This window comes from Mchenga conophoros, linkage group LG11 (assembly GCF_057382185.1).
Source record: "Mchenga conophoros isolate Kocher_MC1m ecotype Shallow Benthic linkage group LG11, M_conophoros_male_GT1.1, whole genome shotgun sequence".
In the NCBI taxonomy this organism is placed as follows: Eukaryota; Metazoa; Chordata; class Actinopteri; order Cichliformes; family Cichlidae; genus Mchenga; species Mchenga conophoros.
The window spans coordinates 19536461-19563282 of NC_140536.1; the positions used below are offsets into that span (position 1 = coordinate 19536461).

A 26822-nucleotide genomic window follows, 5' to 3' on the forward strand; every position below is an offset into this window, starting at 1 on the left:
GCACAAAGTCAGTGTAGAGCATTTGATTGTTTCCCTCTAGGGGCAAGATTTATGTAGATTTTGTCTCTATAGAAGCAAAGGTCAAAGTTACAAAGAAAAAAAAGAATAATAATAATTTCAAATGATGTAAAACTGCTGAATAATAATGGATTGGATTTATATAGCGCTTTTCAAGGCACCCAAAGCGCTTTACAATGCCACTATTCATTCACACACTGGTGGAGGCAAGCTACGGTTGTAGCCACAGCTGCCCTGGGGCAGACTGACAGAAGCGAGGCTGCCATATCGCGCCATCGGCCCCTCTGGCCAACACCAGTAGGCGGTAGGGTAAAGTGTCTTGCCCAAGGACACAACGACCAGGACAGAGAGCCCGGGGATCGACCGCCGACCTTCCGGTTACAGATGCGCTTCCCAACCCCCTGAGCCACGGTCGCCCCAATCAAAATGATGTAATAATATATTTTGTATGCTAGCTACATGACGTTTGCTTGTCCAGTGTCATCTGAAACAGCTCTTTTTCAGGTGTTGTATAACACAACAAACTGGATGCATATGTTCAGTGTATCAATGAGTACTTTCTATGTTGTACTCATTTAAATAATGCTTCTTAATGTCAAATGATAATATTGACCAAAACTTTCTTCAGATGAAATATAATTCAGCATCCAAATCCAGTTCTTGATATACTTGCAAGCAAGTGTGGTTATATGTTATTTTTTTGATGAATTTAGCAACTTGGAGCAACTTCAGCTGATAAACCATCTTTTCTCTCCATTTTCTCTGCACTTTCTTGTTATCTGATGTCAGTGGCACCAGAGGAGTGTGTTCACTGTGAACTGTGTTGAGCTGTGGAAGAATGGGAACTTGCTACCATGCCATCCAAATGAAAAATTGTAATAAATTTTTTATGCTTCTTTCTTTGTAAGAACTATTAAAACCTGAAAACAAGGAAACTCTGTCTTGGGTACTGGATTTGTATATATGTGTGTCTGCGTGCTAAAGGCTATTTTTAACAATGTGTGCATGTGAAGTTAGGTAATTGGCTTTGTTACTATGTCCATGTGGGAAGTTTGGATGTGGATGTGTGTGCGAATTACCCAGGGGAAAATTTTCAAAATGCATGAACCCAAGCATAAAGGTATTTATCTGTCACACCAAGACCTATGATTCTCCCCATCGTTACCCATCAGCCCTATCACACAGCCGACCCGGCAATGGTTACACAGCTGACTGAGTGAGTGGAGCGGCCTTGTTGAACGCTGCTTTTGAAGATGATGCAACACGATGGACAAGCAAGCTTTTGCTTTAAAAGAAATGAATCTGCTGTTTTATTAAAGAGCTCACTGCTTGTCATGCAGCGTGAAAAAATCCAGCCGGGGGATGGAAGTCTTGAGAAACACGATAAAAGACGGGATAAAATCACCTGAACACGACTTCAATATAGTGGCGGTACAGTTGATCCTGGGGTTTTACAAAGGAAAGAGACTGTGAAGTGTAAATAAGCACGCATCACACCTTTCCTGAATGCTGATGTTTAGTACTGTAGACATTTAAACATGTAAACAACTTCAGGCTGACGAATGAATCAAATCAATGTAAATGTATCAATTATTTTAAATTGCAACATCACATTTATGAAACTTGTATAACTCAAGCATCTAAAGGCGTGACATAATTGAAATAACCATGTGATAATAGGCAGAGGCTAAAATTTCACCTCAGTCCAGCTACCTTAAAAGGTTATTCTATTCTATTCTATTCTATTCTATTCTATTCTATTCTATTCTATTATGGCTTAATTTACCACTAACAAGTTTCTCCTGTATTTCTAAACCATTTCTAGCATTGCACCATTTTATTCTTTGTGGGGAAAGTGTCCTAGCTTGAAAGAGCTTCAGACAAGAAGCAGACAAGAATGATTAGCTTTCTTAGCTACACCTAGTTTAGCTGTTGCTGCTGTTTTACTTCAGCTCTCTTGGCTGAAAAGACACAAAACATAACAAAACAAAGAGTTTTTCTTTCCCGCTGTATCCAACTGCGTGCTCATAGAGGGATTGTTGGGGCTTTAAGTTGACTATTGTTGTGATTTGGCATTAAATAAATAAAACTGAACTAAATTGAATGGGCCACTTTATTAGGTACACCTTGCTAGTACCTGTATTGGATCCCCTTTTACCTTCAGAACCGCCTTAATTTTTCATGCCATAGATTCAACAATGTGCTGGAAACCTTTTGTAGAGATTTTGATCTATATTGACATGATAGCATATAACAGTGGAAATTTGTTGCGTGTCCCATTCTATCACATCTCAAAGATGCTCTATTTGATTGAGATCTGGTTTCTGCAGAGGCCATTAGACTCACTGTTGTGTTAAAAGAAAAGCACTGTGAGGGGATTTGTGATCTATCCTCATGGACAAAATACAGACAATATTGTGTTGACAGTGCGTAATGTAAATGGTCAAATTTAAATACAAAGTGCCATAAACTACCAAAAGCCTGTTTCTGGTAACCCAAAATAATTTTAGAAGAATATTCTGAAGAGGCGAGGCTGCCGGACACTGGCGCCACCGGGCCCTCTGACCACCACCAGCAGGTGAAGAGTCTTGCCCAAGGACACAACGACCGAGACTGTCCAAGCCGGGGCTCGAACCGTCAACCTTCCGATTACAAGGCGAACATCGTGTCTCTAGAGTGGATTGTATTTGCATCACATTTCTATCTGAAAATATTTTATAGGCAGTATTATGTACTTTAAGACATGCAATGATTATTTTAATTGAAAATAGTAAGACACAATCACCTTATAGTCAAAAATCATAAACTGTCTCTCACTGTCATCGGTTACTACTAAAACAGACAAATGCACTTATCCAAATATCCAAAAGAGGGCATACTATAACCTCATGTGGCTGCCAAAAGCAGTCACCGATACAGAGTGCATGTCCATACTAATCCAGTCTGTGGTGTGCTTGTGAAAAAAATTACATTTGAAGTGAGATAACAGAAAATCTTAAAATTATAATAAATGTGATAATAATACCAAACCTAACTTTGTTTAACTCACCCACATCTTGCACCACATCATTATCTCAAATGGAGCTAAGAGGCAACAATACAAATATGCATTTAATGCCATATTTAAAAACACACGACTTACAGAACCAGGACTTAATACCACTTGTGTAATTCTTCACGAAGCATTGCTAATTCACATGACATTCTACATAAATAAAAGTTGTCAGTTGCTCAGCTTTACAAGGAAACCACACAACCCACTTCCTTGATCCATGTGGCTAAGATGGACTGCAGTGTTAACAGATGTAGAAACAACTGAAACCAAATGGCAGTTGTTGACCTAAGTTTATATTCATGTAGAAACCTCAAATCACTGATCCTTTACAGGTGGTCATCTAAACAGTGCCACGGTTTCAAGGAGGAAGCCAAATGTGAAATGGTCCCACCAGTGACAGTAAATCAGTCTCAACTCAGAGCTTTCCCCTTCAGGCCGTGAAAAAAAATCCACACAGACTGCTAAGAGCACATATAAACCATAAAAGCAACTTTAATGCTGATGTGTACAACTACATGAGATTGGAAGATGTACTTTATTACTGCAAGAGTAATTACAAAAAAAATAAAACAGGTTCTTCTTGTTCTTGTAAATGGGGTGTGGACTAACACATCACCTTTGTTCACTTTGAAGTGTAAAGAGCAGTGTAGCAAGAACTTCTGCCACACAATAGCATCAAATCAACCCAGCAACAAATCACTTGTTGGTTCCAGCAACTCAAAGATAAAGATTGCTGGATTTATTTGTCTTACTTTACAGTCATTAAAAAAAACGACTATCAGACACAGGAGACTCTGATGCACAGTACAGCTTAAAGATTAGATCACTAGTTAAAAAAACAGCAGACATATTAAGCAGACAATACACCACAGACCCATTCTGTATACCACACCCACATTCCCTGCCCTTAATTTCTCACAGTCATTTATTTAACCAAAACTATCAAAACACATTTCATATGTAATCACCATTGCACATTTTAGCCAACAGAAAATATATATAACTATCAGTTTTTCAACTGGAGATAATCTCATTACAAGTCCCACTCACAGAGCTTACAGTGAGCATAATGCATACCAAAATCCACAACATCTAGGTTTGCACTTGAAATTGATATTTTTAAAAATAAATTTGGAACTAAGCATACGCTAATGGAAAGTTTTAATTTGGAAATAACTCAAAAGTAATCAATTCCTTAAAAAAAATTTATATCCTGTTACATTCCATGCAATGTCTACTGTACCTAAACTCAGTCTACTCTTTAAGCTGAGTGAACATACAACTATTTTGTAACTCTCCCAGATACTCTCATTTGCTGTTAAACTTGACATCATCAAACTTGACTATCTTTCCATCACGAGTCACCACCTCGGTCTGCTCCCATGAACCCATTTCCCCGTTTTTCTCCTCAAAACGCCGCACCACCACCCTCCCTGTCGTTGGCAGGTTGCAGGGAAGATCCTTGGCAGCTTCGTGTAACAACTTCATTTTCCTGAGGTCCTGTGCAAGTTCTGATCCACCTTTCGGCACCAGATCGTGATTTTTGTTCTTGTCCTCTTGCCTCTGTGGGGAAGGAGGAAGGTGCACTCCAGTCCGAGGCAAAGGTTTTATCTCTGGTCTAGGAGAACGTTCAAATATCCGCCCTGTAGGCTTATTCATAGGTGACTGATGTATGTCAAACTTGTTTAACGGTGATGGATCCCTGTTAAGTGGAGAAACACCTCGGTTTATCGGCGATAAGTCCCTGATTAGCGGAGATGCAGCTTGATTGATTGGTGATGGGTCCCTGATTGGCAGATGTGCATCTCTGTTCGGAGGTGATGGGGACTGGTTTCTGGCATTAAAGTGAGGTGTAGGTGGTTTAAGATGATCTTTTTGAATGGGTGTGTTGGTGACAATGCCCATTCCTGCAGCTCTTCGAATATCACTAATGACCCCGCCCATAGAGGCCCTCAGAGATGGATTCTGGTCCACCATCCTACACACAGCAGGGCAGTATGGTTGGTCCTTTAAAACATCCTTGATTTTGTCAGGACAGACACTGGGTGTGTACAGACGAATCCGGGCACAGAGCTCAGCTATGATTTTTCCCATGGCCCAGACGTCTGAACGCTGATCTCTCTGGCTACCCCTCTGCAGCACCTCAGGAGCCGAGTAAGCCTCGTTCCCCATGTCCACTGCAGAGTTTAGACCACGTCTGAAGAACTTGGCCAGTCCCAGATCAATAATTACTGCTCTGTTCGTGTTATGCTCCACCTAAAGAACAAACATTGTTCAGCAAACATTAAATATTGACTAAAAAAAATACACCTCATACAGCTTTATACGGTGGATAATGTGCAACCAGCTTCTGCTCAGAGATAGTTTCTCTGAAGAGTCTGCACAGAATTACCAGCTTTTCTATTTATTGATTTTTTTTTTTTTTTTTTATCTGGTTCTGTTGATCTTTAGCTGACTGTCTTTTCAGATTCTTGTTTTGTTGTTAAAGCATTTTGTAATCTTGTGATTTTGAAAAGCGACAAAGAATATGGGATGGTGTTTTTTTGCCATGATCAGTTTTATGATACCAGCCACACGTATGTCTTTAAAGTTTTGAGACAAGTATATGCGTAACGAGCCATTCGTAGTTTCACTGTGACAGACGCATGTGCTTTGCCCTACATTACTTAATCTCTGAGACAACCAAAGCTTGCGTAAGTTGACTTTGACATTGCAAATAAAAAAGAAAAAAACAAACAAATGACAAAAACTTCTTTACCTACCAGAGGGATAAGACTTATTCAGAGTCGACATATGCTCAAATCTGCATGTTAAAAAAAAACATTGTGATAAAAGAAATCTAAATTTCCACTCACCATAATGTTTTCAGGCTTGAGATCTTGATGGACAATGTCTCTGGAGTGTAGATGAAGCAGCCCTTCACACATGCCGACAATGATTGTGCCTTTATTAGCTGGAGTCATCTGTGTGGTAAAAATAAATATGAGACCAATTTTAGGACGACCAGGGTCACATTGACTTTCATGCTTACCTGAGTTGGAAATCTTTAAACTACTTATTAAAGTGTGAAATAAATTAGGCAATTGCATGCTAAAATACATAAAATGTTACACAACAGAAGATAATAGGTAATATTACAACAGCAATTGTTCTTGGTTTATACCCTACACAAAACACACAGCAAAGCAAAGGAGTGAGTCAAAAGGCAGTGGTGACCTGCAAACCATGCAAACAATTTTTCTTAATTTCAACTTTCATTTCTTTTGTCTTTTTTCTAGTAACCTCACCGATATTTTAGACTTTGACGCCTTGAAGATGGTGGTCTCCAAGTCCTCTCCGAAGACAAACTCTAGTGGAATGATCCATTTTCCATCTTTAAGAATTATTTTGCCCAGAAGCCTCACTATGTTGGGATGTTTTGACTTGCTGCAGATCAGTGGTAACAAGTCATGGAGAAAAGAAGATTTTGACAAAATCAAAACAAAATAAACTGGCCGTTTTCTTTTTCTAAAACATTCAAAACCACCTGGATCATCTAGCATCAGGTGAGGGAATTATGTGCAAACATTCAGGTTTTGATTCAGAGGCCACTAGATGAGTCAGGCCTTCAGGCCACTCTCATGAAGTCTTTTTCTAGTTGTATTGATCAGATTGATTAATCAGAGACATTCACATCAGTGGCCTGCTGAAGATCATTTTGTAGGACTCTGGCAGTGCTCATGCTACCAGTAGTGACACTGACCCTAGCTAAATGCAAAACTTGTGAAAGAAAAATTGGTCAATAATGCTAAAGAGGAAAAAGATGTCAGTGTCTTCCACCTGTAAAACCACTCCTGATTTGGGTGTTATCTCATTGTTGCTCCTCTAGTAAAGCTGTTGTTAATGTCATTAATACTACAGCAGCTGAAACTGATTAACAACAACCTCTGCTACTTAACTGGCCATATCAATACCCCAGACGTTTAATTGACTTTATGCTGTACTCTTATTAAATAGTATTACTTTAATTTTTTAGCAGTTAATTAACACATAGTCAAGACCACCTGATGAAGATAAAACAGAGCATCAGAATAGAGAAGAAAGTTGATTAAAGTACATTTGAAAATGGGGTGGTTGGTTGATGGCAGTGTTTCAGAAACTGCTGATCTACCCCTTCTTTAAATGCCTTGTTGATATCAGAGGCCTAAGGAAAATGGTTCAAGCTGGCAGGTAGGCAACAGAAATTCAAACCATGAGCTTGCTTTGAATAAGTACCTGGCAAGAGTGGGAAGGGAAAACTCCCTTTTACAGTAACAAGAACAAACCTCATAATACTGCCTAGGTAGGTAGGTAGGTAGGTAGGTAGGTAGGTAGGTAGGTAGATAGATAGATAGATAGATAGATAGATAGATAGATAGATAGATAGATAGATAGATAGATAGATAGATAGATAGTAGGGGTGCAACGATATTCATATTTATATTGAACCGTTCGATACAGTGCTTTCGGTTCGGTACGCATATGTATCGAACAATACAAAATTTGTAATTTATTTTATCAACTTTCCTTCTGACGATGCTGTCTGTGTTGAGCGCTCAGTGAATCTGCGTTCGAACGCAGATTCACTGAGCGCTCAACACAGACAGCATCGTCAGAAGGAAGAGCGCAGGGCAAGCTAGCGAGACAGAAGTTAAGCTCTCCTTGCAACATGGACCTCCCCCACCCTCATTCAGATCTGGCGTTTGGAATTATTTTGGTTTTCATGTGACGTATGACCCTGAAGGTAAGCGAGTCATGGACTAAAGTAAAACAGTATGTTGGATGTGCCATGCAATGCTCAATTACATGGGTGGGAGCTAGTGTGTTAGCGCAGTTAGCTCGTTAACGTGTTGGCCGTCTAGCCCCATGCACGGGGCGATCGGCGGTAGCTCGTTAACGGAGATTTGCCGTGCTGTGGCGTTAAGGTCATTTCAACGAGATTAACCTGAAAGCACTAGTGGGAACACAACGAATATGACTGCACATTTACGCCGACATCATCCTAGTGCAAAGACAAGTGGAAGCAGAAAAAAAACAAGCAACCATGCTACTAACTGTAGCCGACTCATTTAGACAGCTGTTAGCACATGATTCTCCTTATATGTTTAATATGCTGCTGAGAATATAGCCCAGAAGAAGCGGATAGTATAGCTTTTATTTTGGAAAGAGACATTTCTCTGTAATAAACTCTCTTTTCCAAAGATGAGTGATTCCTCAATCAGATACAGGGCTCGCAATATTGCTAGCCCGACGTCCCGGGGCTAGCGATTTTTTCAGTCGGGCTACCAAAATCTATCTCTGCCCTGCCCGTCGGGCTATTGTAGGAAGGAATAATATATGTCAATGCTTTTGCATTCTTTCAGAAATGTAGCTGGGTAATTATGTCATTGGCATCGGTGAGAAACTGTCAATATGTGACATATTGAAATCGCGTTTGAATTTGCGCTTGTTTTTTTGCTTTCACTTTGCAATCGCGCGAACTGTGTATAGAGAGCGACAGCACTGATCTGTGAGTGATGATAATTTGTGCACCAATTCCTCTGACATCATCTTATTAATTGTTAGCTTACTATGCAAACATGACAAGTGAAATCTCCCGCAGCTTAAACATGTGAGAGGTTGATCGCGCAGAGAATCGCTGAGCTTATGTGTGTGTGTGTGTAAAAGCAGCAGTATATATATTTTAGTTCTGCTGAGCCAAATAAGACAGGTCAGGGTGAAGAAGTGACAGCCAAAGAAAAGCTTACCACAAAACGGAAAAGTTATGACAAATCAGACTATAAGGCAAAAAGAAAGTGCAGCTTTATGGTTTCATGGACAAAAGAATTTCTGTGGCTGCAATATGACGAGCTAAATAACCAGGGCTGGTAAGTGGTCCGCAGGTGCGCATTCGCTGTCAAAATAAAAAACACGCACAAGGGTTAGGGTTAAATTTAAAAACTGTACTTTTGAGTTAAAATATATATTTATAATTTTAATAAATGACAAATTAAAAAGGCATCAACATTTTTTTTGTATCGAAAAAATATCGAACCGTGACACCAAAGTATCGAACCGAACCGTGAATTTTGTGTATCGTTGCACCCCTAATAGATAGATAGATAGATAGATAGATAGATCGATAGATACCTTTATAATGATCTAAAGAATGACCAGAACTCAGTTTTTTTCTCAAAGCACCTCAAGGTTGTGGTGCAAAAGGAGATTTTGATCATACAAGTACAGATCTGCAGCACATGTGTGAAGCTATGATGCCAATATCAACAAAAATCTCTGAGCAATGTTTCAAGCACTTTGTGGAGAGAGTTTAAGGCAGTTCTGAGTGTAGAAGGCCGACAAGTCTTGGCCAGTAGGTGTTTGTGCAATTCACATTTTTTAATATTATGGTTTACACCATGATGCTCTTTGGTTATAGCCCAGAAATGACAATGCTAATATGTAGTAAATAGAAGGTATGAAATAAATACTTACTGGGGACCCATGTAACCAGCTTTAAATCAATTATCAGTGATGTGACTGTTAATGCATAAAGAACATGCTTTTTGCCTATAAAAAACATGCAGAATGATAGTTTTCTCTGTTTAGCAATAAAAAGCATATAAACAGTTACATTTAGTTAAAAGCAAGCAAAAAAGTATTAAATGTCTGTCAGCAATTACACCGTCTGCCATATATTTTATACAACTATGTTTTGTAATAATGTCATATTGCTGTTTTTGTCTTTGAAAATATTAACCATGCTTAATATGCTTACTTGTACACTTCACTCTCTCTCTCCAAATCCTTCCAGCTGATGAGATGCTGAGGAACTTTCTTAATAGCAGCCCAGGTATCATTGTACTTCTCCTTGTACACTTTCCCAAAACAGCCCTCTGCAAGGGTGCTGGTGGAGTACGCCATCTAGGAGATGCTGTGAGAGCCTTAGAGTGAGGGGAGGGTCATTTTACTCACAAAACAAAGAATGATAGAATTGATAACAAGGAGTATATTCTGTAGTATATTCAGGTTTGGTGACAACTACAATGTTTAGTTATATGATATAAGCGTGAGTAATTGTAATACAAGCCAGTAAATATTTATGTTTGGTGGAGAACGATTGTGAGTAATACCCTGTACTTTCAGTGCTTTTGATGATCTTGAAATCACTCTGTTCTGTTTCTGGTACTAGCTGCTGTGACTTTTGGTACTTTCCACTTTAGACATTGATAAAACAACAATTCAGTAAAGCAATTCAGGACAGCAAGGTTATTTTACGGACTATAAAATATGACTTATTATTATTAAATATGATTAATATGCTTCTTAAACCACATTGTGAGTATCCTTAATGATCAAGATTAAATATAAAATATTAGTAGCTAACATAGCAGTAACTATCTAGAGATATTGCTTGATAAATAAAAGTAAAAGTAAAAAGCAAATAAACTCAGGTCATTTAAACAGCACTGACTATATTTATGTTTAGCGTATTGCCATTTTAACTTACAGCAAATAAAATGTGTTTACCTTTTTCAGATCTCACTGAGATATCGAACGTAATCACAAACAAACTGAGACTGAAAAACTGCTCTCACTCACCTTTCAACCTAACATTCATTGGTGTCAGCAGACTGTCAGACATAAACTTCAGTTAAAAAAAATATTCCCTGGAAGGGTGTTACCACTCTTGAGTAATACCGTAGATTCCTTACCGGAAAATTCTTAAGAAGAATGAAAATGTTCCACAGACTGATAATCTCACTGAACTACCATTTTGTTTCCCTCAAATTATAATTAATTTATTTAATTAGAAATACAGTTTGGGCAGTGAGCACCTGAATAGTAAAGTTCAGGCAGGCTGTTCTCAGTAACTCAGCTGTAACTGAAGCTGTTGTATAAATAAAGACACCAGGACCCTGATCTACAACCACACTTATCATTTCAAATATTCTGACAGCAGAGTGACTTGATGTCAGGATTATACAACAGGTTTTCAAAGAGCCAGAGAGCTGTGTAGTCAAAACAGGAAGGAAATGTTGACAGACTGGTCAGTTCACAAGAGAAGAGATTGAAGAAGGCAGTTTTTAACTTTCAAAATAGTCCTTATTATCAAGAACATTTGCAGTCACAGTATCTGAATGACTAAAGTTGATCACAGTATAGCAAATCATTTTCACTTAAGACAAACTCAAGGTTTTACAAACATACATGAGAAGCTCCTCAGTAAACACACTTTTCAATTACTTAATTGTACTTAAATTTAAAACCACTCAAAGCTAAAATATATATAATCTTTGATCCTTTTTGTTCTTGAATCTCTAAACCACAAAAGATTCTCTTCCTACCTTTATGCTGTTGAGGGAACGCAGCTCTGTCAGGTCTGAACACGAGTTGACATTGTTAGCGCTCTTTAAACCTGTTCCACACCTTCCTGAATCTGATTCATGGCCCCAAGCAAAGCCAGTCCTATCCTGTAGCACACTAATTACAAGTGAAGAAAGAAGCACAGCGTAAATACAAATGCAGGTATGAGATAATGTTTGATAAACAGGACACGTGCTGTCACAGTGGGAGAGAAGACAGAGCCAGAGACCAGAGTTTTAACATTTGGATGACCGTGTGGAAAACAAAATAGCAGCAACATCCATAATAAATATAACAGCAGTGCTAGTGGTTATATGTATACATATACATGTGTACATCTAAAAATGCTAAAATGAAAAAGAAGGGATGATGAAATATGCAGATATGTCCTTATGCAAATTATTAACTGGTACAATTACCTACCAAAATACTTAAATTACCATCAGCCTTAGCTGTCTTGTGCTTTAGACTGAAACTGCTGAATACAAGCTGAGCCAATGTGAGCACAAACCTAATAATAGTTCAAAACCTGCTAACACTAGCGTGCTGCTAGTGTTAGCAGGTTTTGAACTATTATTAGGTTTTTAACAAAACTATGAATGAACACATATGGAATTATCTAGTAAACAAAAAAGTGTGAAATTATTCAAAACATGTTCTATTCTTCAAAATAGCCACCCTTTGCTCCCCCCCCAATCATAACAAGGATAAGCACAAGAAAATGTATGCATGGGTGGATGGATGGATATCTTTAGTATGCATCTACAATGTAGAAAGTAGGGATGGACCGATCAGATTTTACGTATCGGTATCGGTCCGATAATGACCTAAATTACTGGATCGGATATTGGAGAGAAATAAAACATGTAATCCGATTAATTAAATATCAGGAAAGCACCTCACAAAACTTGTGACATGGCGTAACTCAGCTCATAACCGTAGCACGTCGGAGCAGTATGCGTCACGTGATAGAGCGGCTGTGGCGTGCGAGGCCTGTCAGCGGTCTGGTTGAGCACTTGGAGCCTCGCTACATGCTTCCAAACCGGCATTTCATCTCCGAGATAGCTATCCCTGAGAAGTAAAGCAAGTGTGTAAGTTCATCACTGAATGTTTGTAAAGCATTTCCATGTTAAGCTTAACAACCGATATATGGAGCGACTGCCTCTCTCTCTCCTGCTGCTACTTCAGTCATGAAAATGATCAATGATCAGCTTTTCTGTCACAAGTCCGTCTCTCTTGTTTGTTTATCGCCCACTTTGCACCACAAAGAGGAAACAAGCAGCAAAACGACTGCAGCAGATGCCACGAGAGAAAGCGGGCGAGCGAAAGAAAGAAAGAAAGAAAGAAAGAAAGAGTGAAAGCGAGTTTTTGTGAGACATTAGTGACATTTAGCGAGGCTATAGTTAGTGTGTGGTGTAGTCATTGTTTTGTTTTGTGTGTCAGTTACACTGATGGATGTCACATTTGCTCCAAAAAAAGCCACTAAAGGCAAATTCCAGTGTAAATGCTGTCTCCACATGTAAAACTGGACTGATACAGCTCCTGTTGACAGACCTGCAGGGTTTAGGCCAGTGGTGTTCTCCTCTGTCTTATAGTGGACAGAAACATTTTTTTTGGAGTGGCACAAGTAATTTTTGTGCCTTCTTATTTGATGCAGAACACCTGATTGTTCTGTAAATAGATTTAAATGGTTATATAAAAAACGCCTGAGGCCTTGGCTGCATTTTTAGGTAAATAGTTCCATATAACTTTGTTGTTTGTAAAACGTGTGCATAACTTTTTAGAAATGTACAATTTCTATTTGCATTATAAGTTATGAAAATGCTTCGTTAAACATGTTTGTGGTTTTTACTGTAAAAAATATAACTTGTTTTCTACTTGGATTTTAATTTTTTGTCTAAATTTACATTTTAATTGTGTAAATATAGTATGTCAAAACGAAAAAATAACTCACATTTCAGATCTTAGAGGTTGTGCTGAAAATAATGATACCAAATAAGGCAACATAAACAGTTTTTGAAGGTGAAACATAGAGGTAAAATCAAAAGTCGTCAAAAGCGGCCAATTATGCCCTGGACGCCAGAGGTAAGCTGGTATTTAACTTATTTTTTCCTTTGGGAAAAAGGTTTATTAGATTGATCAGTATTGCTGAACTATGAAATATTTTGTGTGCAGTGTATTTTTAGCATACAGGTATACCAGAATAGCAGTAGTGTTTTGTTTTTTAAAATTTGAGTATGAACTTGTCAGGGTTGTGGTTCATTTTGACCCAGCATTTTCAGTTTCTTATGTTTTGGTATTCTTCTGTATTATGATTTATGTTCTGATTCTTTTGTTATCCTGTTTTGAATATTATTTTCTATGTTTCAGTTTATTCTGTTTAACGGTTTAGTTCAGCGTCAAGTCAGCGTCCTTTTTTCTGTTTCTTGTTTCCTGTTTTACAGTGAAGTTCTGTGTGTCATGTGAGTGTATTCAGTTTTGCTTCTCCTGTCTCGTCTTGTCAGTTACTTCCTTCTGTGTTCCCCACCTGTGTGTAATCTCCCTGTGTTCTCCTGTGTGTATTTAAGTTGTTTCTACTTGTGTACTAGTCGCTGGTCTATCTGTGATTTAACTGTGTATTCTCCGTGTGTTTTCCCTGCCATCCACCTTGATATGCCTCTGCTCACCCTCCTTCATGTTCGTGTTCATATTTGCTGTTTAGTAGTTTAGTTTTTCCCAGCTTAGATTATCTTTAGTTCCATTTTGCCATTTTTCACCTTGTGCTTTATTTTACAATAAACCACCTTCACATCTCAGCAAGTGCCTGCCTCATTTATTTTCTCCTCACGGCTCATCCCATTTGCCATGACAGAACTTTTACAAAATGCAGCAAGATATTAAAAAAGACAGTTTTATTGATTATAAAATACACTATATCTGATTCATATCGGTATTGGCAGACATCCAAATGTATGATATTGGTATCGGTATCGGACATAAAAAAGTGGTATTGTTATCATGCCATCTCTAGTAGAAAGTAGTAAAAATTAAGAAAAACATTAAATAAGAAGGTGTGTCCAAACTTTTGTGTCTGGAGATGGCGCAATACTGGAAGAGCATATGGGAGAAGGCTGCAACACATAACAGTGGCTAGTGAATCTAAGAGCAGATCAGACAGACCTCCCTAAACAGGGTCCAGCAACCATCACAGTGGCAAAAAAGGTTCTCCATTATGGACAAGTTGGACACCACAAGCCTCAACATAATTAACGTTTACTGGCTGAGGAAACTGACTGCACTCCATGAGCATCTGGTAGCACAAATGAGCAGGCTGCTAATGGATGAAACACACCCAGAATGGCTAACTGCTCAGTCCTGATCCCCAAGAACCCCCAGAAGGGACTGGTTCCATCCAACTACCGGCCTATAACCTGCCCCAGTACCACATGGAAGCCCCTATCAGGCATCACAGCGCTAAGATGAATAGGCACATGACTCAATGCACGAGTGGGGCACAGAAAGGAGTTGGCAGGAATACCAGAGGAGCAAAACACCAGTTCCTGGTAGACAGAACAGTCACCCAAGACTGCAAGACCAGACTGACCAACCTGTGCACTGCCCAGATTGAGAAGGCCTATAACTCAACGACCCACATTTGAGTCGTGGAATGCCTAGAACAATACAAGATCAACAGGACCCTGAGAGCCTTCATCAAGAATTTGATGGGGATGTGGCAAACAACACTGGAGGCCAACTTCAAGCCTATTGCACAAGACACCATCAAGTGTGGGATCTACCAAGGAGATGAGCTTTCCCCGCTGCTGTTCTGCATAGGCCTGAACCCAGGTGAATAGGAACCATGAAGAGGCCACTAAGAAAGCTGCAACCCCCAAGTACCTGCAGAGGGTCAGGCAAGTCCTAAGGAGTCAGCTGAATATTAGGAACAAGATCTGGGCTATCAACAGCTACGGCCTGCCAGTGATCAGGTACCCTGCTGGGATAATAAGCTGCCTAAAGAAGGAGATGGAAGCCAGTAACATCAAGACAAAGACGCTCCTGACTAAGCACGGAAGGTATCACCCCAGTCCAGCACCCTGAGACTGAGTACGCTAAGTGTAAGGAATGATGCCCGGTACTGGTGAGTTTCAGAACCACTGTCCAGGATGAGACAATGAAGAGTTTTCTCATCCACGTACTCAGTGAATACCTCAGGCAACAGAAACCCAGTAAAGTAGAGTAGCAACTGGAGGAGCCATCATGGAAGGACAGGCCCCTGCACGGTAAGTACCACTGGCGGATAGAGGAAATGGCTGACATCCAGAAATCCTACCAGTGGCTGGACAAAGCTGGACTGAAAAACAGCACAGAGACACTAATCATGGCAGCACAGAAACAAGCTCTAAATACAAATTCCAGAAAAAACACAACAACATAAGAAAACTCGTGTTGTGTTCACACTTACTCTGAATTTTAAAGGCTCTGTTCTTGATCTTGTATCTAGTTGGCCTGTGTAACAGTAATAATAAAGCCATTTAATTTGTTCTCCATATATTCAATTCTATTACAACCAATTTCTCATTCATTTGAAACATTTCTTTGTAAAAATGATTCTATAATTGAATGCTATGGTTACCATATGCATGTATACATGTATACATATGGACATGTATATACTGTATATATGACTGTATGTAGAAGCAGTCTATTGTAAAGATTTCAACGTTTGTGGCTTCAAACTTCATCCTACTGTTCTCTTGATGTCATATTTCAATAAGTTGCAGCTTAGAGAGTTTTGTAAAAATGTTGTAGGAGATTCAAAACATGGTTGCAGTTCATTTATTATTTTTCTTCATTTCACATTCATGGAGTCAACTTGAGACTTATTTAGCTTATTTCTTTCAAATGTAAATCTATGAAAATGTTGTGGTTTTCTAACTAATGTGGTGACCTACCAGGTATACAACTCCTATTGAGTCAAATCATAAATATGTGGTAGCAGAAATCCCTCTAGTATATATTCATACATCACACCGATACAAAATTGTGTACAAGCAAATTATGTACAAGCTCTCTACTGTAGTGTGTGCTGTCATTATAAAAGTAAAACACACTGATTATACTGGAATGACTGTATATAATGCACTGAGGATTTCCTTGCTGCTACTACTAAAAATCATAAATATGTGGTGGGTTGCTGAAACTTTGGGTTTTAGCAAGGTGTATCACAAAACCCCCCAAAACAATTTGATTAAAAAGAAAACCCCTTTGTTGTTTATAAAGCACGATTTCTATACTACAGTCGATTCATACTTAATTGTTTTCAGACTAACAAAAAATGTGTAAGAACTAGTTGGACTTTCCCCAGCAGATTTTAATTCATTGCCTTTGTGAATGAGAAAAACAATATTAACTGAATAAAAGATTGTTATATAATTTGAAACTTACTCAGGTTAACCACTTGTCCAATTCAGGGTAATTGGAAGAGAAGAGACACACGTCCAGGACAGATCCATATGCATTACCCTCAATCTATCATTGGGCTAACACAGAGACAGGCAACTAGTCACACTCACAACAATTGGCATTTTAGCATTACCAGCTAATCTGTTATGAATTTCTTTGAACTGTAGGAGGAAGCTACAGTACCCTGAGAGAGCCACAGCAAACCATACCCAAAGGCCTCAGTTGGCTTGCAAATTCAAACCAGGAACGTCTTGCTGTTAGACAATAGTGTTAGCCACTGCAGCAGTGCAACATTTTCACTGAATAATTATTTAAGTGTATATGGATTTCTATTTCACCTCTATACGTTTAAAATCCTGGTTGTAGCATTGGCTGTAGTTTTAGGAATTTGTAATCTGTGATTCAGAGGAAAAAGTGAGCAAAAAGGAAGGCGACAAACAAGAAATGAAACTTTTTAGTTCATTGGTTTTTGTTTGGGTAAATTGTACAGCTTTAAACGAGTGGCCCCATAGTGTAATGATTAACACAAGTACCTAACATTTAAAAAAAATCCCCTGCTTCATACCAGGGGAAAAGGGAGACGGCTGCTTCAGGAAGGACATCTTGTACATGCAGACTGAGCTCCTGTAGCGACTCCTTATGAATAAGAAAGAAGCTTAAAACAGTATAACTTTAAATCAAATACTCACCATTACATACGTTCTGTAACAATGCAGCACAAAGACAACATACTGCTGTGCTGAAATCCAGGGACAACCTTTGAGGAAGAAAAAAAAATAGCATTGTTTTTGGTTGCATTATCAAATTATAAACTGGTCTCTCATGCTGTTATTTACTCATCTATTTTAATGTAAGTCTATACCAGCACTAGCACATTGTGTCTTGGCACTGTTGTTATGTACCAACACTAATATAGATATTTTCAATTTATCTCCCACCACTTTTGCTTTTGGTTTATGATACCTAGCAGGAATTCCTTCACAGGAACAAGAAGAAAAATTAAAACTAACCAAAACTGAAAGCAATGACTAAAATTAGATCAGGGCGGGGTGGGACGAAAAAGAGAAGACGAAGAAGAAAATAATTTTGAGAATTAAGTACAAAGGGCTTTACAGAATACAATAAAATAGCTAACAATGAGGAAATCCATTAAAACGTGTGAGATATAGAATATTAAACTAAACCACATGTCTGCTTGCTCAGGCTTCACAATTAGAAGCAGGTATATGACTGAATCAAATGCTGTTGCTTAGGACTTCTTTAAGCCATCATCTAAATACAAACTGACTGGCAGAAAGATCTGGCAACCCCCCCCCCCCCCCCCCCCCCAAAAAAAAAAAAAAAAAAAAAAAGACAAACAAAACTAAAAGCCATTGCGAAACAAGGAGATGGGCTATCTACTCGTATACAGCAGTTCTCTAGCAATGAGCCCATAGTCCACATGCTGACGGCTGCAGTGTAAAGAATTCCAAGGATGGCCGCTTGGTTGCATTAAAAAAGCGAAGACCAGACGTCCTTTAAGGTTTTGTTTAATTAGTTGTAACATTGTGTTGTGGCTTTGGGACATGCTGTGCCATTGCTGTTACTTACACTATGTCCTATCCATTTTAATGGACTTCGGAGAATTACAGACTTATTAAAAATATAATATATATATTTCTTTACAGTTATATTTTCTTTTGTGTTCTGTAAAGCACTTTTTAACTACGTTTTTCAAAGCGGTAAATAATATCATTATTATTATTACATGGTTCAGTAAAGGTTCACTATGCAATCAACCTCAGTAGAATACCACCATCTAGTGGCAAAAAATATATTTATTATGACGTACACCAGCTGTCATATGCTCTTTCATTTCCTCCTGCTCTCACTTTGAGGACAAAACCAGTACGGGGTTATCTGTGGAACTATTGCTCATCGTGAGAAAATGGTCTATCCGTCGGATTATTTGCCCCACTTTCAACCACGAGGTTAGTTTGTTTATTGACACGGCATTATTCAATATTTTTAAAATGGCGGCAAGGCAGTTGTTTTTCCTCTTAGTGTGCTCATTTTTGAGGCTCTTCATTCATTCTAGACCAGCAAAATGGCTGTAGTAGCATTTCATTCCAGGCCCTCGCTTGGAATGAAATGGAATCGCAACTTTTACTCAGATCACAACTTTTATTCATTTTTACGGCACCGAAATTTGTTTTGTTAACTTTTTGCAGCTGAAGTTATTTTGTAAGAAATTACAAAGTACGAACAACATGTGCTGCTAATGTACTGCAATGGCAACCCAGGAAAACAATGTGCAGTGTTCCTATTTTACCATATTACCTAAGTGCTGCACATTATGCTGACTCATTAAAAGAATTTCCTTAAAAAGGAAAAACAAAAATATGCTTGTATTTTGGTAGTTAAACATCTAAGGACTGTAAAATGAACTGTTTTGCAAATGAAAATGATTTTCAGTAGACTAACTGTGTTATGTTTTCACTTAAAGATGGTGATAATCTACACACTCAGGAGAGCGGGTATGCTTTTGTCATGGTTTTTACAGTTCTTTAATAAAATATGTTTTTTACACTTCTTGTAAAAATGGGAGCAAAAAACAATATTTTGTCCCCTCTATATTACAGTGATGCAGGTCTTTCTTCTGACATGGTGCACAAGTTCTGTTACAAGTATGAAGAAATTGCCCTGCCTGTAACTGACACAGGGAGTTGTGTGAGGCCCATTCTTCACATGAAGCAGTTCCCCATGATGGCACAAAGCAAGCCACACCCATACCCGCCTGAGTCAAGACCTATGACAGAGGGATTCTTAATCAAGTCCAGTTTGGCTGGGATGCAAAGTGGGCCGCAAAATAACTTCAATTGCCAGACATACACAGATCGTGACGATAATAGCAAGGGAGAGGAAGTATTCAAGCCTTTACCCGGAACATCAGCCATTACAGAGGCACTCATGGAAGATGTAGGAAATAAGGGTAACATCATGGATGCCAACACAGACGCCAAAGAAAACCCAGGAAGCGCTGCACCAGTGGAAGAAGTGACGGCCCAAAACCGCTACAAGAAAAGAGCTGTTGGGAAAAAATGGAAAGGTAATTAAATTTCCAATATGCATCTGTTAAAAACTGCCATGCATACATTTATTGCAAATATTACATTTTAAATCATAAAGATTGATATATTAAATGCCAAAAAATCTAGCATGTTTAACACTGAGGACATAGTTAAAGTTGTTGTTGTATTTTATTGCAGTTCTGCTGAGGCATGTTTCTTTAATGTTACATTTACATGCATGATTAGACAAAATACTGGAAAGTCTTATATGATGCAATCAGTATAACTGCTGTACCTAAATAAGAGTATAATTTTATTTAAATTCTCACGTGGAGTAATTCATAGTGACTTTTTCCATGAGTAAGTCTGCCCCGTACTTTTTCTTTCCAGTTTACAATCTCTGTGTGGTGGCAGTTCTAATCATAAACTTTCCTGCCTGTAATGGATCTAATGGTATGTTGTACTTCATATGTATTTAAAGATTTATTTATATCTAGTTTATATACATGTGCAGTTTTTTTTAACTATTACTTATATTTTTATATTTTTGATCCGACAGTTTATTTATATACTTAGCCTGCAGCACATCTACTGTGTTAAAAACATGAGTAAGCTAAGCTGTAGTAAGTTTTTATTCAAAAATTGGTAACACTTTGTAATACAACACCCCAACTGAGGACGTAATTGCCCTGTAATTAAATCTGACTTTAAATGAGCCCCTTTATTTGCAATTTTATTGTACCAGAAAGTGAATATACATTATATTTTCAAGTTACTGTGAAAGTAATTTAATTACACTATAATTTATTTTTAGGTACACTGTAATTGTATGGTAATTACCAGAAAAACAAATATTTTTCCATTTTACATTGTGGGTATGCCTTACTTTTTAGGGTGTGTAATGCGGGGTGACTTACAACAATGTTATAAAATGCAATACTAAGAATTATTCTAGGTCCCATCAGAATATGTAATTTTAACTTGCATGCATTTACACCTGAAATCATGTTTATATTTATATTTTCCATTTCTCTAAATGCAGATGGGCTAAACTGTTGGGTCTGCAAGGATCGGGACAAGTGCTCCAGCCTCAACACAATATATGACGAATATGACGATATCCTGTACTATGGAGAGAAAGCTTTCTCAGAATGCTGTCAAATACCACCGCCTGTGCCTAAGACTCCTAAAACCTGCACAGTATGCCAGTCCGTTTTTGTCTTCATTACCTGCTCAAACGACACTAATGAAATCCAACCAGAAGCAAAGGGATCACTCATTCAAGACATCCATAAAACATGTATGTAGGCCATTAAGGTGCCATTCTGCGCTGGCTTTGTTGAAATGCTGGTTAAAATATACCTGGACGTCAAGTTTCAAAATAAAATTTAAATAGAATGTGCATGTTTAAAAATATTTAAATAACATACATCTAATACAATATAAAAACATTATAAATTCACTGTGAACTGTTAAGACAACTGTGTAGATAAGGTTAAAAAAAATCAGAATGGGAGACGACGATCAACACAATAGCGCTATTCACTGTTGTCACTGTCGTTAGGGTGCTGCATGTTCCGCTGGTTTAAACTCAGCAAGCAGTATTAAATAAGGGTTGGGCGAAAAAGCCTCAAAAGGATACCACAATATTTCAGGAAAAAACTATGATAACAGTATTTCTGTCGATATAGAAAAATATATATTATGCATCGCTTGAAGACAGCAGCATTTATAAATGTAAGAAAATGAATGTTCGAACCTTCTTTTAAAATGAGGAGTGTGGGTGTTGTTTCCCTGGAATTTTTAAGTATAAAATAACACTAAATTCAGAATAAACTAAATAACCATGTGACTCTGCAGGAGCCTGAACCAATATAGGCACATAATAAAGATGAAAAAATATTTTCTACCTGGGGTGTTGCATCTAGATAGAACATTTTAATTGGTTGTTTAAATCCACCATTTGCCTCTATTATCAGAAGTACCGCAACTGGTGAATACTCTTTGTTTAGTTGGGTCGCACATCACCAGCTGCAAGTTCCTCCTCCTATTTTCTTGCATACTTTGCTGGGAACTGTGCTCTGCTGTCTACTGTCCCTTTTCTGTGTAACTCATCTTCGAAGTCGGACGCCCAGCTCTAACTCATCTCTCAGACATGCCCGGACTTGTCTCTTTGTGGGAGGACAATATTGGGGGGGAGGGCATTATGGTCAATATGATATGGCACAGACTTACATTAAATGCACCTGTTTAAATCGGTACAGTCTAAAGCAGTCTGGATAAACTCTGTACATGCGAAATATTATTTTGGAGGCTGTAGATTTTATTGCTATTGAATTTCTACTGTGCTGTGTATCAAACTGGTTAAAAGGCATATATGTGCCATCTGTGCCATCATGAATTCACAGTAACGAGTCGTTCTATTTCTAATCACAATATTATTTAAATGTAATTAGTTATTCATACAGAATTATGCTACTTAAATGTATTTCTTCCTCTTTAGGCATGCAGTATAAGACTTCTGACCCGATGCCCAGCAGAGGGACTTCCCATTACAGTATGTACTTTATTTTCACATAGAGAAAAAAAAAGTTTTAGATAACCCTTTATGAGCTGGAGCTGGATAGCACAACAACTGACAACATTACAATATTGTGATGGAACTGAAACTAGGGGCGGTATGCACTACAGGTTGGGATGTTAGAGTAGGAGTTAAAGTAGATAACGGCATGTTAAATCAGTATTAGCGGATGTGGGCTCATTCCTAGTGGTAAAGCCTTATAATTTTGTATGATTTAGCACATTATATTGCGTATTAATATCATTTCACATAATGTATTTATCCCCAGTGGGTCTGCCAAAGCCGATGGATCCTCATATTTGATTATTGAACTGCAGATTTAAAATTCTTGGTGACGCAACCCTCCGATTTTTCCGTGCTGTCGTAGTTCACTGAGACTGGGTTTGTCTCCTCCTGGTCTCAAATCGTAGATTTGCGAGTCAACAACATCCGACAAATTCACAACTGCGCAGTTCTTAAAGGTCAGTTTTGCTACTGAAAAATGTAACGCCGTTTTTTGGCGATCCGCCTTTTTGTGATGATTAATATTTTTGTTATACAAATATATTTAAAAGTGAGAGAGAGGGCGAGAGAAGAATTAAGCCCACGTTAAGTACCCCGAGATCGCACCAATCCCATAATCGCAAACTTCAAAAAGAAAAGGCGCGCACTCACTCGCATTTCAGGAAGTGGCCACCCGGTGCGCGCGTTTACAAGCCTGTCAGCGCGATTAACAGATTTTTTTATTGGGTTGCCATTATCCCACCGCTTGGATCCTCGAACTTTGAGCCAACCACATAAACCCACCGTCTGACATCCCCGCTGTTCCTCCCTGAGAGCCCGGGCCCCACGTCCCATCAAGTCGGAGAGCAGCAGCGCTACCGATCCAGACAGTGAATGTAAGAGGGCAGCACTGCACAACCCTAACCCTACCCCAATAATAGTGAGGCTGTAAAACTTGTAATCTGTCCTGCCACCATTTGTTAATCGCTACATAAGCCATACATACATGCATACAACTATTTAAATACCGGCAATCATTTGGGCAAATATCAGAAATCCCTTTTTGGCACAGCGAGTGCACAGCGAGTGCGCTCGTTGCAGTATTTCTTTAATAGAATGATAGATGTCGCTAGACAAAACCTCCACATCAACACGATTGGTAGAAGAAGTCATAACCGGAAGTAAAGGAACAGCGAAGTTTTCTTTTGAAAGGGGGCGTTCGAGTAGTCCAAGAAGCACGTACTTATAGGATTTTCCCTTTCAAGGGGGAAATATTTACGCTGCCGTGATTTCCAAAGTTTGGAGTAGTTTGGAGTTGTGTTCGATGCTTCTAGGAGTGACTTTTTATTCAGAAACAGAGGGCAGATGATCAGAAAGGAACGCGTCACTGACGAACTGGAAAGCTTAAGTCTGTGAGCGCAGTCGCGGTTAACCCATGTTGTAGCCGAGTCCCACTTATTTCTAGCAAAACTGGTATTTTGAATAAACAGCAGAAATTGTCCGAACGGAGTTTCCCCCGGAAATGTGCACACATTGAGCACAAACGAGCGACCTCTATCTGTTGAATCTGTAATAAAAGCCGAAGTTAAATGTTTGTCAAAATACAACTAATAATTAAACTGCTTTAGTGGGTGAGCTTATGAATGTAACAATATATTACAGCTGGGGAAGAAAAAGAAATACACCAATGCGCGCTTTTATACACTTGGCAAACTAAGAGTATCTTAATTATGACAGAGGCTTAGTTATATGACGATATGTTTCATGTTTATATGGTGAAACAGTTTGTAGCAATCCTGCGCTCTGGGTATAAAGGGCTCGATATACCCTCACATACAGTGACACACTCTCAAAGTGAAGTTATATCTGCTGACCTGAGTCACGCTTTGGTGTCCTTTCTGCTGGTCCTTCACCTCTCAGTTTTCTAACCTTGCTGCAACTTGGCAGATAACGTGAATCTATTATTGTGTCATTTTTCAATTTCAATTATATATCAATACAGAAACTTAATTCCTAGATTATACAGAATTAGATGCTGCAACAGCTTGAATAGATCAGCCTTTCTGGAGACAGCATAAACCAAGAAAAAGGTGCCAGTATACTCTCTGCATTGGTCACTTAACACACAGAGCTGATATATAAAGAGTCAAAACCATAGGCAAAGACATTGCAGGGTATTTTTCAACCCACAGAGTCTCACGTTTTCAAACTGTCGTAAGCTCTCCCTCTGTATAATTTGTGAATCTCTAAACTTCTGTACTGATAGACTATATCACCAAAAGTTTTCACTCATCTGCCTTCACTTCCACTTTGTTATAATACCACCACTAGATGACTGCGTAATATTTAGTAGCAAGGAAATTTCATGGCTGGACTTGTTGCACAGGTGGGATCCTGTCATTCAGTCTGCATGACTAGGTGGCTTTTTTATACTGGTGCCCACAGAAGTGATTGGAACACCTGAATTCAATGATTTGGATCGGTGAGTGGATACTTTGGGGAGTATGGCGTATATCATTAAACTGGTGTTAAAAGCAAACATGATAGTAGCTCATGTCAGGTTACAAAAATCAAGAGGTGCATGCCAGCAGATGTGACGACATATTTGTTGCACAGTGAGGTGCACTGGGTAAAAAAGCTACTTTACACTCCAATGCGGACATGAACAGCTGGGGACCCGATGGCCAAATAGTCATTCCTGTTATACTTCTTTGACATAATGGATAACAGCAATAATTATATTTTAGCATTAAATATATTTATGTAATTTATTTAATAATAATCAATACTGTTAATTTACTGCAGCTGCAGCATAAACCTTGCACTGGGTGATGATCCAATAAATTACTTGAGTACTGTACATATGTGTAATAGTACATTTCTGTATTGATGTAAATGTATTAATACATTAAAGATGAAGGTACATTTAAAAAAAAAGAAAAGAAAAGAAGATAAGACACTTAAATTCTTGATTCAATCTTAATTTGTCTTTTCAGATCCTGGCCGTGGACCTACTGGATTGATTTTAATGGCTGGTTTGTATAAATTATGATACTAACCTATGACATGTACAATAGTCACTTAACAATGAAGTTAAATTGTCAAGAGCCAGGTTTTGCTGACCTTGACTGAACAACAGCAGTCTCAGTCTGTAGGTTTTTTTTTTCTTCTTTTATTTCATAGTTCTCTTTCTGATTGGGATTGGAGCACTGTGATCTTCTGAGTAAGTGTGATTTTATTTTAACAAAACTTTCACCTTAGAAACACAACTTCCTTATATCAGGTCCCTTGAATAAGTTCATGAATGACTAAAGCTATAGACCAACCCCCCAAAAATATTTCACACCATTTAATCCATTATACATTTTAATACAGTTCCCCAATCTTAAAATAGATGATTTTATTCTTTCCTTTTAGTGCTGTAAGAAAAGCTTTGTGATATATTTGAAAAAAAAAATACTAATTCTCAGTCCCAGTAAATCTTGAATTGGAGAATATTTTTAGTTCAAATATTGAAAAAATGGAAAGGGGCTACAAGCAGACTGTTTTGTGGATCTTTTTTTTTCCTTTGGCTAAATGCATTTTCAATTAACACACTTCTCTCTTTTTTCAAACAGGACTTTGGATCTTCAACATTTATCCCTCAGCATGAAACATCGTGCTGAAACATCTTTTTTTTTTACTCATAGATACTTACTTTCTGTCTTAAAATGTTTTTAACTGTATTGGCATAGCAAAATGGCTAAATAGGATGTGTTTTATTGCATATGCTTAAGTCCAAAGAAGTCACCTTTTTTTAGAAAAACAATTTCCATAATAACTGGTTATTTTTCTGTAAATCACCTTCATGCTTATTTGGCTTATCAGACTTCAGCTTTACTTGACAGCAAATAATTATGTTTGAAACGCATATACATATCTGGCCTTAATTATAAACACATCTGCATATCAAGCTGCATATGGTTCATGTTCTTTTTCATAACAGACACTGGAACAGAATATAATGTGCTCAGTTAATAATCAGAAGAGTGTACATCATGGGAAATCCCTCAGCTGCTAGGGCTTGCAGGATCAGTGCTGCCATTTCACTGTGGCAGATGTAGTGTATTTTGTTCCCATACCTATATTTTTGCTTAAAAAACTTTTAATGGACAGTTATGAAATGTTATTTTTTGTCAGAACGCCATAAAGACAAACATCTTCAATTTATGGTCTCTTTCAGTTAAACCTGGTTAATCAAAATTTAAGATTCCCACGGTCTGATAAGACTTTAGTCTTATTATATGTATAGAAGCTCTCTGATCCACAAGCAAAACCTGGACTGTGAAAGCAA

General features: G+C 38.2%; 2 protein-coding genes across 12 annotated transcripts; one reads left to right on the top strand and one right to left on the bottom strand.

Moving 5' to 3' along the window:
• Nucleotides 1-3541: 3541 nt before the first annotated feature.
• Nucleotides 3542-12351, bottom strand: LOC146563940 (uncharacterized). Of its 7 annotated transcripts, none has more exons than XM_085291327.1 (6): nucleotides 12333-12351; nucleotides 11416-11551; nucleotides 9846-10001; nucleotides 6361-6499; nucleotides 5929-6036; nucleotides 3542-5329 (listed from the first exon to the last, which is right to left on the bottom strand). In XM_085291327.1, the coding sequence occupies exons 3-6, from the start codon at nucleotides 9989-9991 to the stop codon at nucleotides 4382-4384; spliced, it is 1341 nt and encodes a 446-aa protein (XP_085147453.1). In that variant the 5' UTR covers nucleotides 9992-10001; nucleotides 11416-11551; nucleotides 12333-12351; the 3' UTR covers nucleotides 3542-4381. The 7 variants fall into 7 exon arrangements, with proteins under 7 accessions (XP_085147453.1, XP_085147455.1, XP_085147454.1 ...); XM_085291329.1 differs by having other exon boundaries at nucleotides 9846-10011; nucleotides 12333-12348; XM_085291328.1 differs by lacking the exon at nucleotides 12333-12351 and having other exon boundaries at nucleotides 11416-11568.
• Nucleotides 12352-18302: 5951 nt separating this feature from the next.
• LOC146563941 (uncharacterized) lies at nucleotides 18303-26445 on the top strand. Of its 5 annotated transcripts, XM_085291344.1 has the most exons (10): nucleotides 18373-18398; nucleotides 18754-18846; nucleotides 19362-19392; nucleotides 19498-19964; nucleotides 20317-20379; nucleotides 20969-21226; nucleotides 22430-22483; nucleotides 25486-25524; nucleotides 25673-25712; nucleotides 26107-26445. In XM_085291344.1, the coding sequence occupies exons 2-9, from the start codon at nucleotides 18804-18806 to the stop codon at nucleotides 25702-25704; spliced, it is 987 nt and encodes a 328-aa protein (XP_085147470.1). In that variant the 5' UTR covers nucleotides 18373-18398; nucleotides 18754-18803; the 3' UTR covers nucleotides 25705-25712; nucleotides 26107-26445. The 5 variants fall into 5 exon arrangements, 4 of the variants coding, with proteins under 4 accessions (XP_085147472.1, XP_085147469.1, XP_085147471.1 ...); XR_014894384.1 differs by having other exon boundaries at nucleotides 18303-18846; nucleotides 20969-21126; XM_085291343.1 differs by having other exon boundaries at nucleotides 18304-18846.
• Nucleotides 26446-26822: the final 377 nt, after the last annotated feature.

What these genes read in the sequence shown, in the direction of transcription:
- LOC146563940 (XM_085291327.1), bottom strand. Translation starts at nt 9,991, where the DNA reads ATGGCGTACTCCACCAGCACCCTTGCAGAGGGCTGTTTTGGGAAAGTG. An exon ending in AGAGAGAGTGAAGTGTACAA is followed by an intron (nt 6,500 to 9,845) that starts GTAAGCATATTA and finishes ACTGATCTGCAG; the next exon opens with CAAGTCAAAACATCCCAACA. An exon ending in TCAAGCCTGAAAACATTATG is followed by an intron (nt 5,330 to 5,928) that starts GTGAGTGGAAAT and finishes TTTGTTCTTTAG; the next exon opens with GTGGAGCATAACACGAACAG.
- LOC146563941 (XM_085291343.1), top strand. Translation starts at nt 18,804, where the DNA reads ATGGTCTATCCGTCGGATTATTTGCCCCACTTTCAACCACGAG. An exon ending in CTACACACTCAGGAGAGCGG is followed by an intron (nt 19,393 to 19,497) that starts GTATGCTTTTGT and finishes TCTATATTACAG; the next exon opens with TGATGCAGGTCTTTCTTCTG. An exon ending in TGTTGGGAAAAAATGGAAAG is followed by an intron (nt 19,965 to 20,316) that starts GTAATTAAATTT and finishes TTTTCTTTCCAG; the next exon opens with TTTACAATCTCTGTGTGGTG.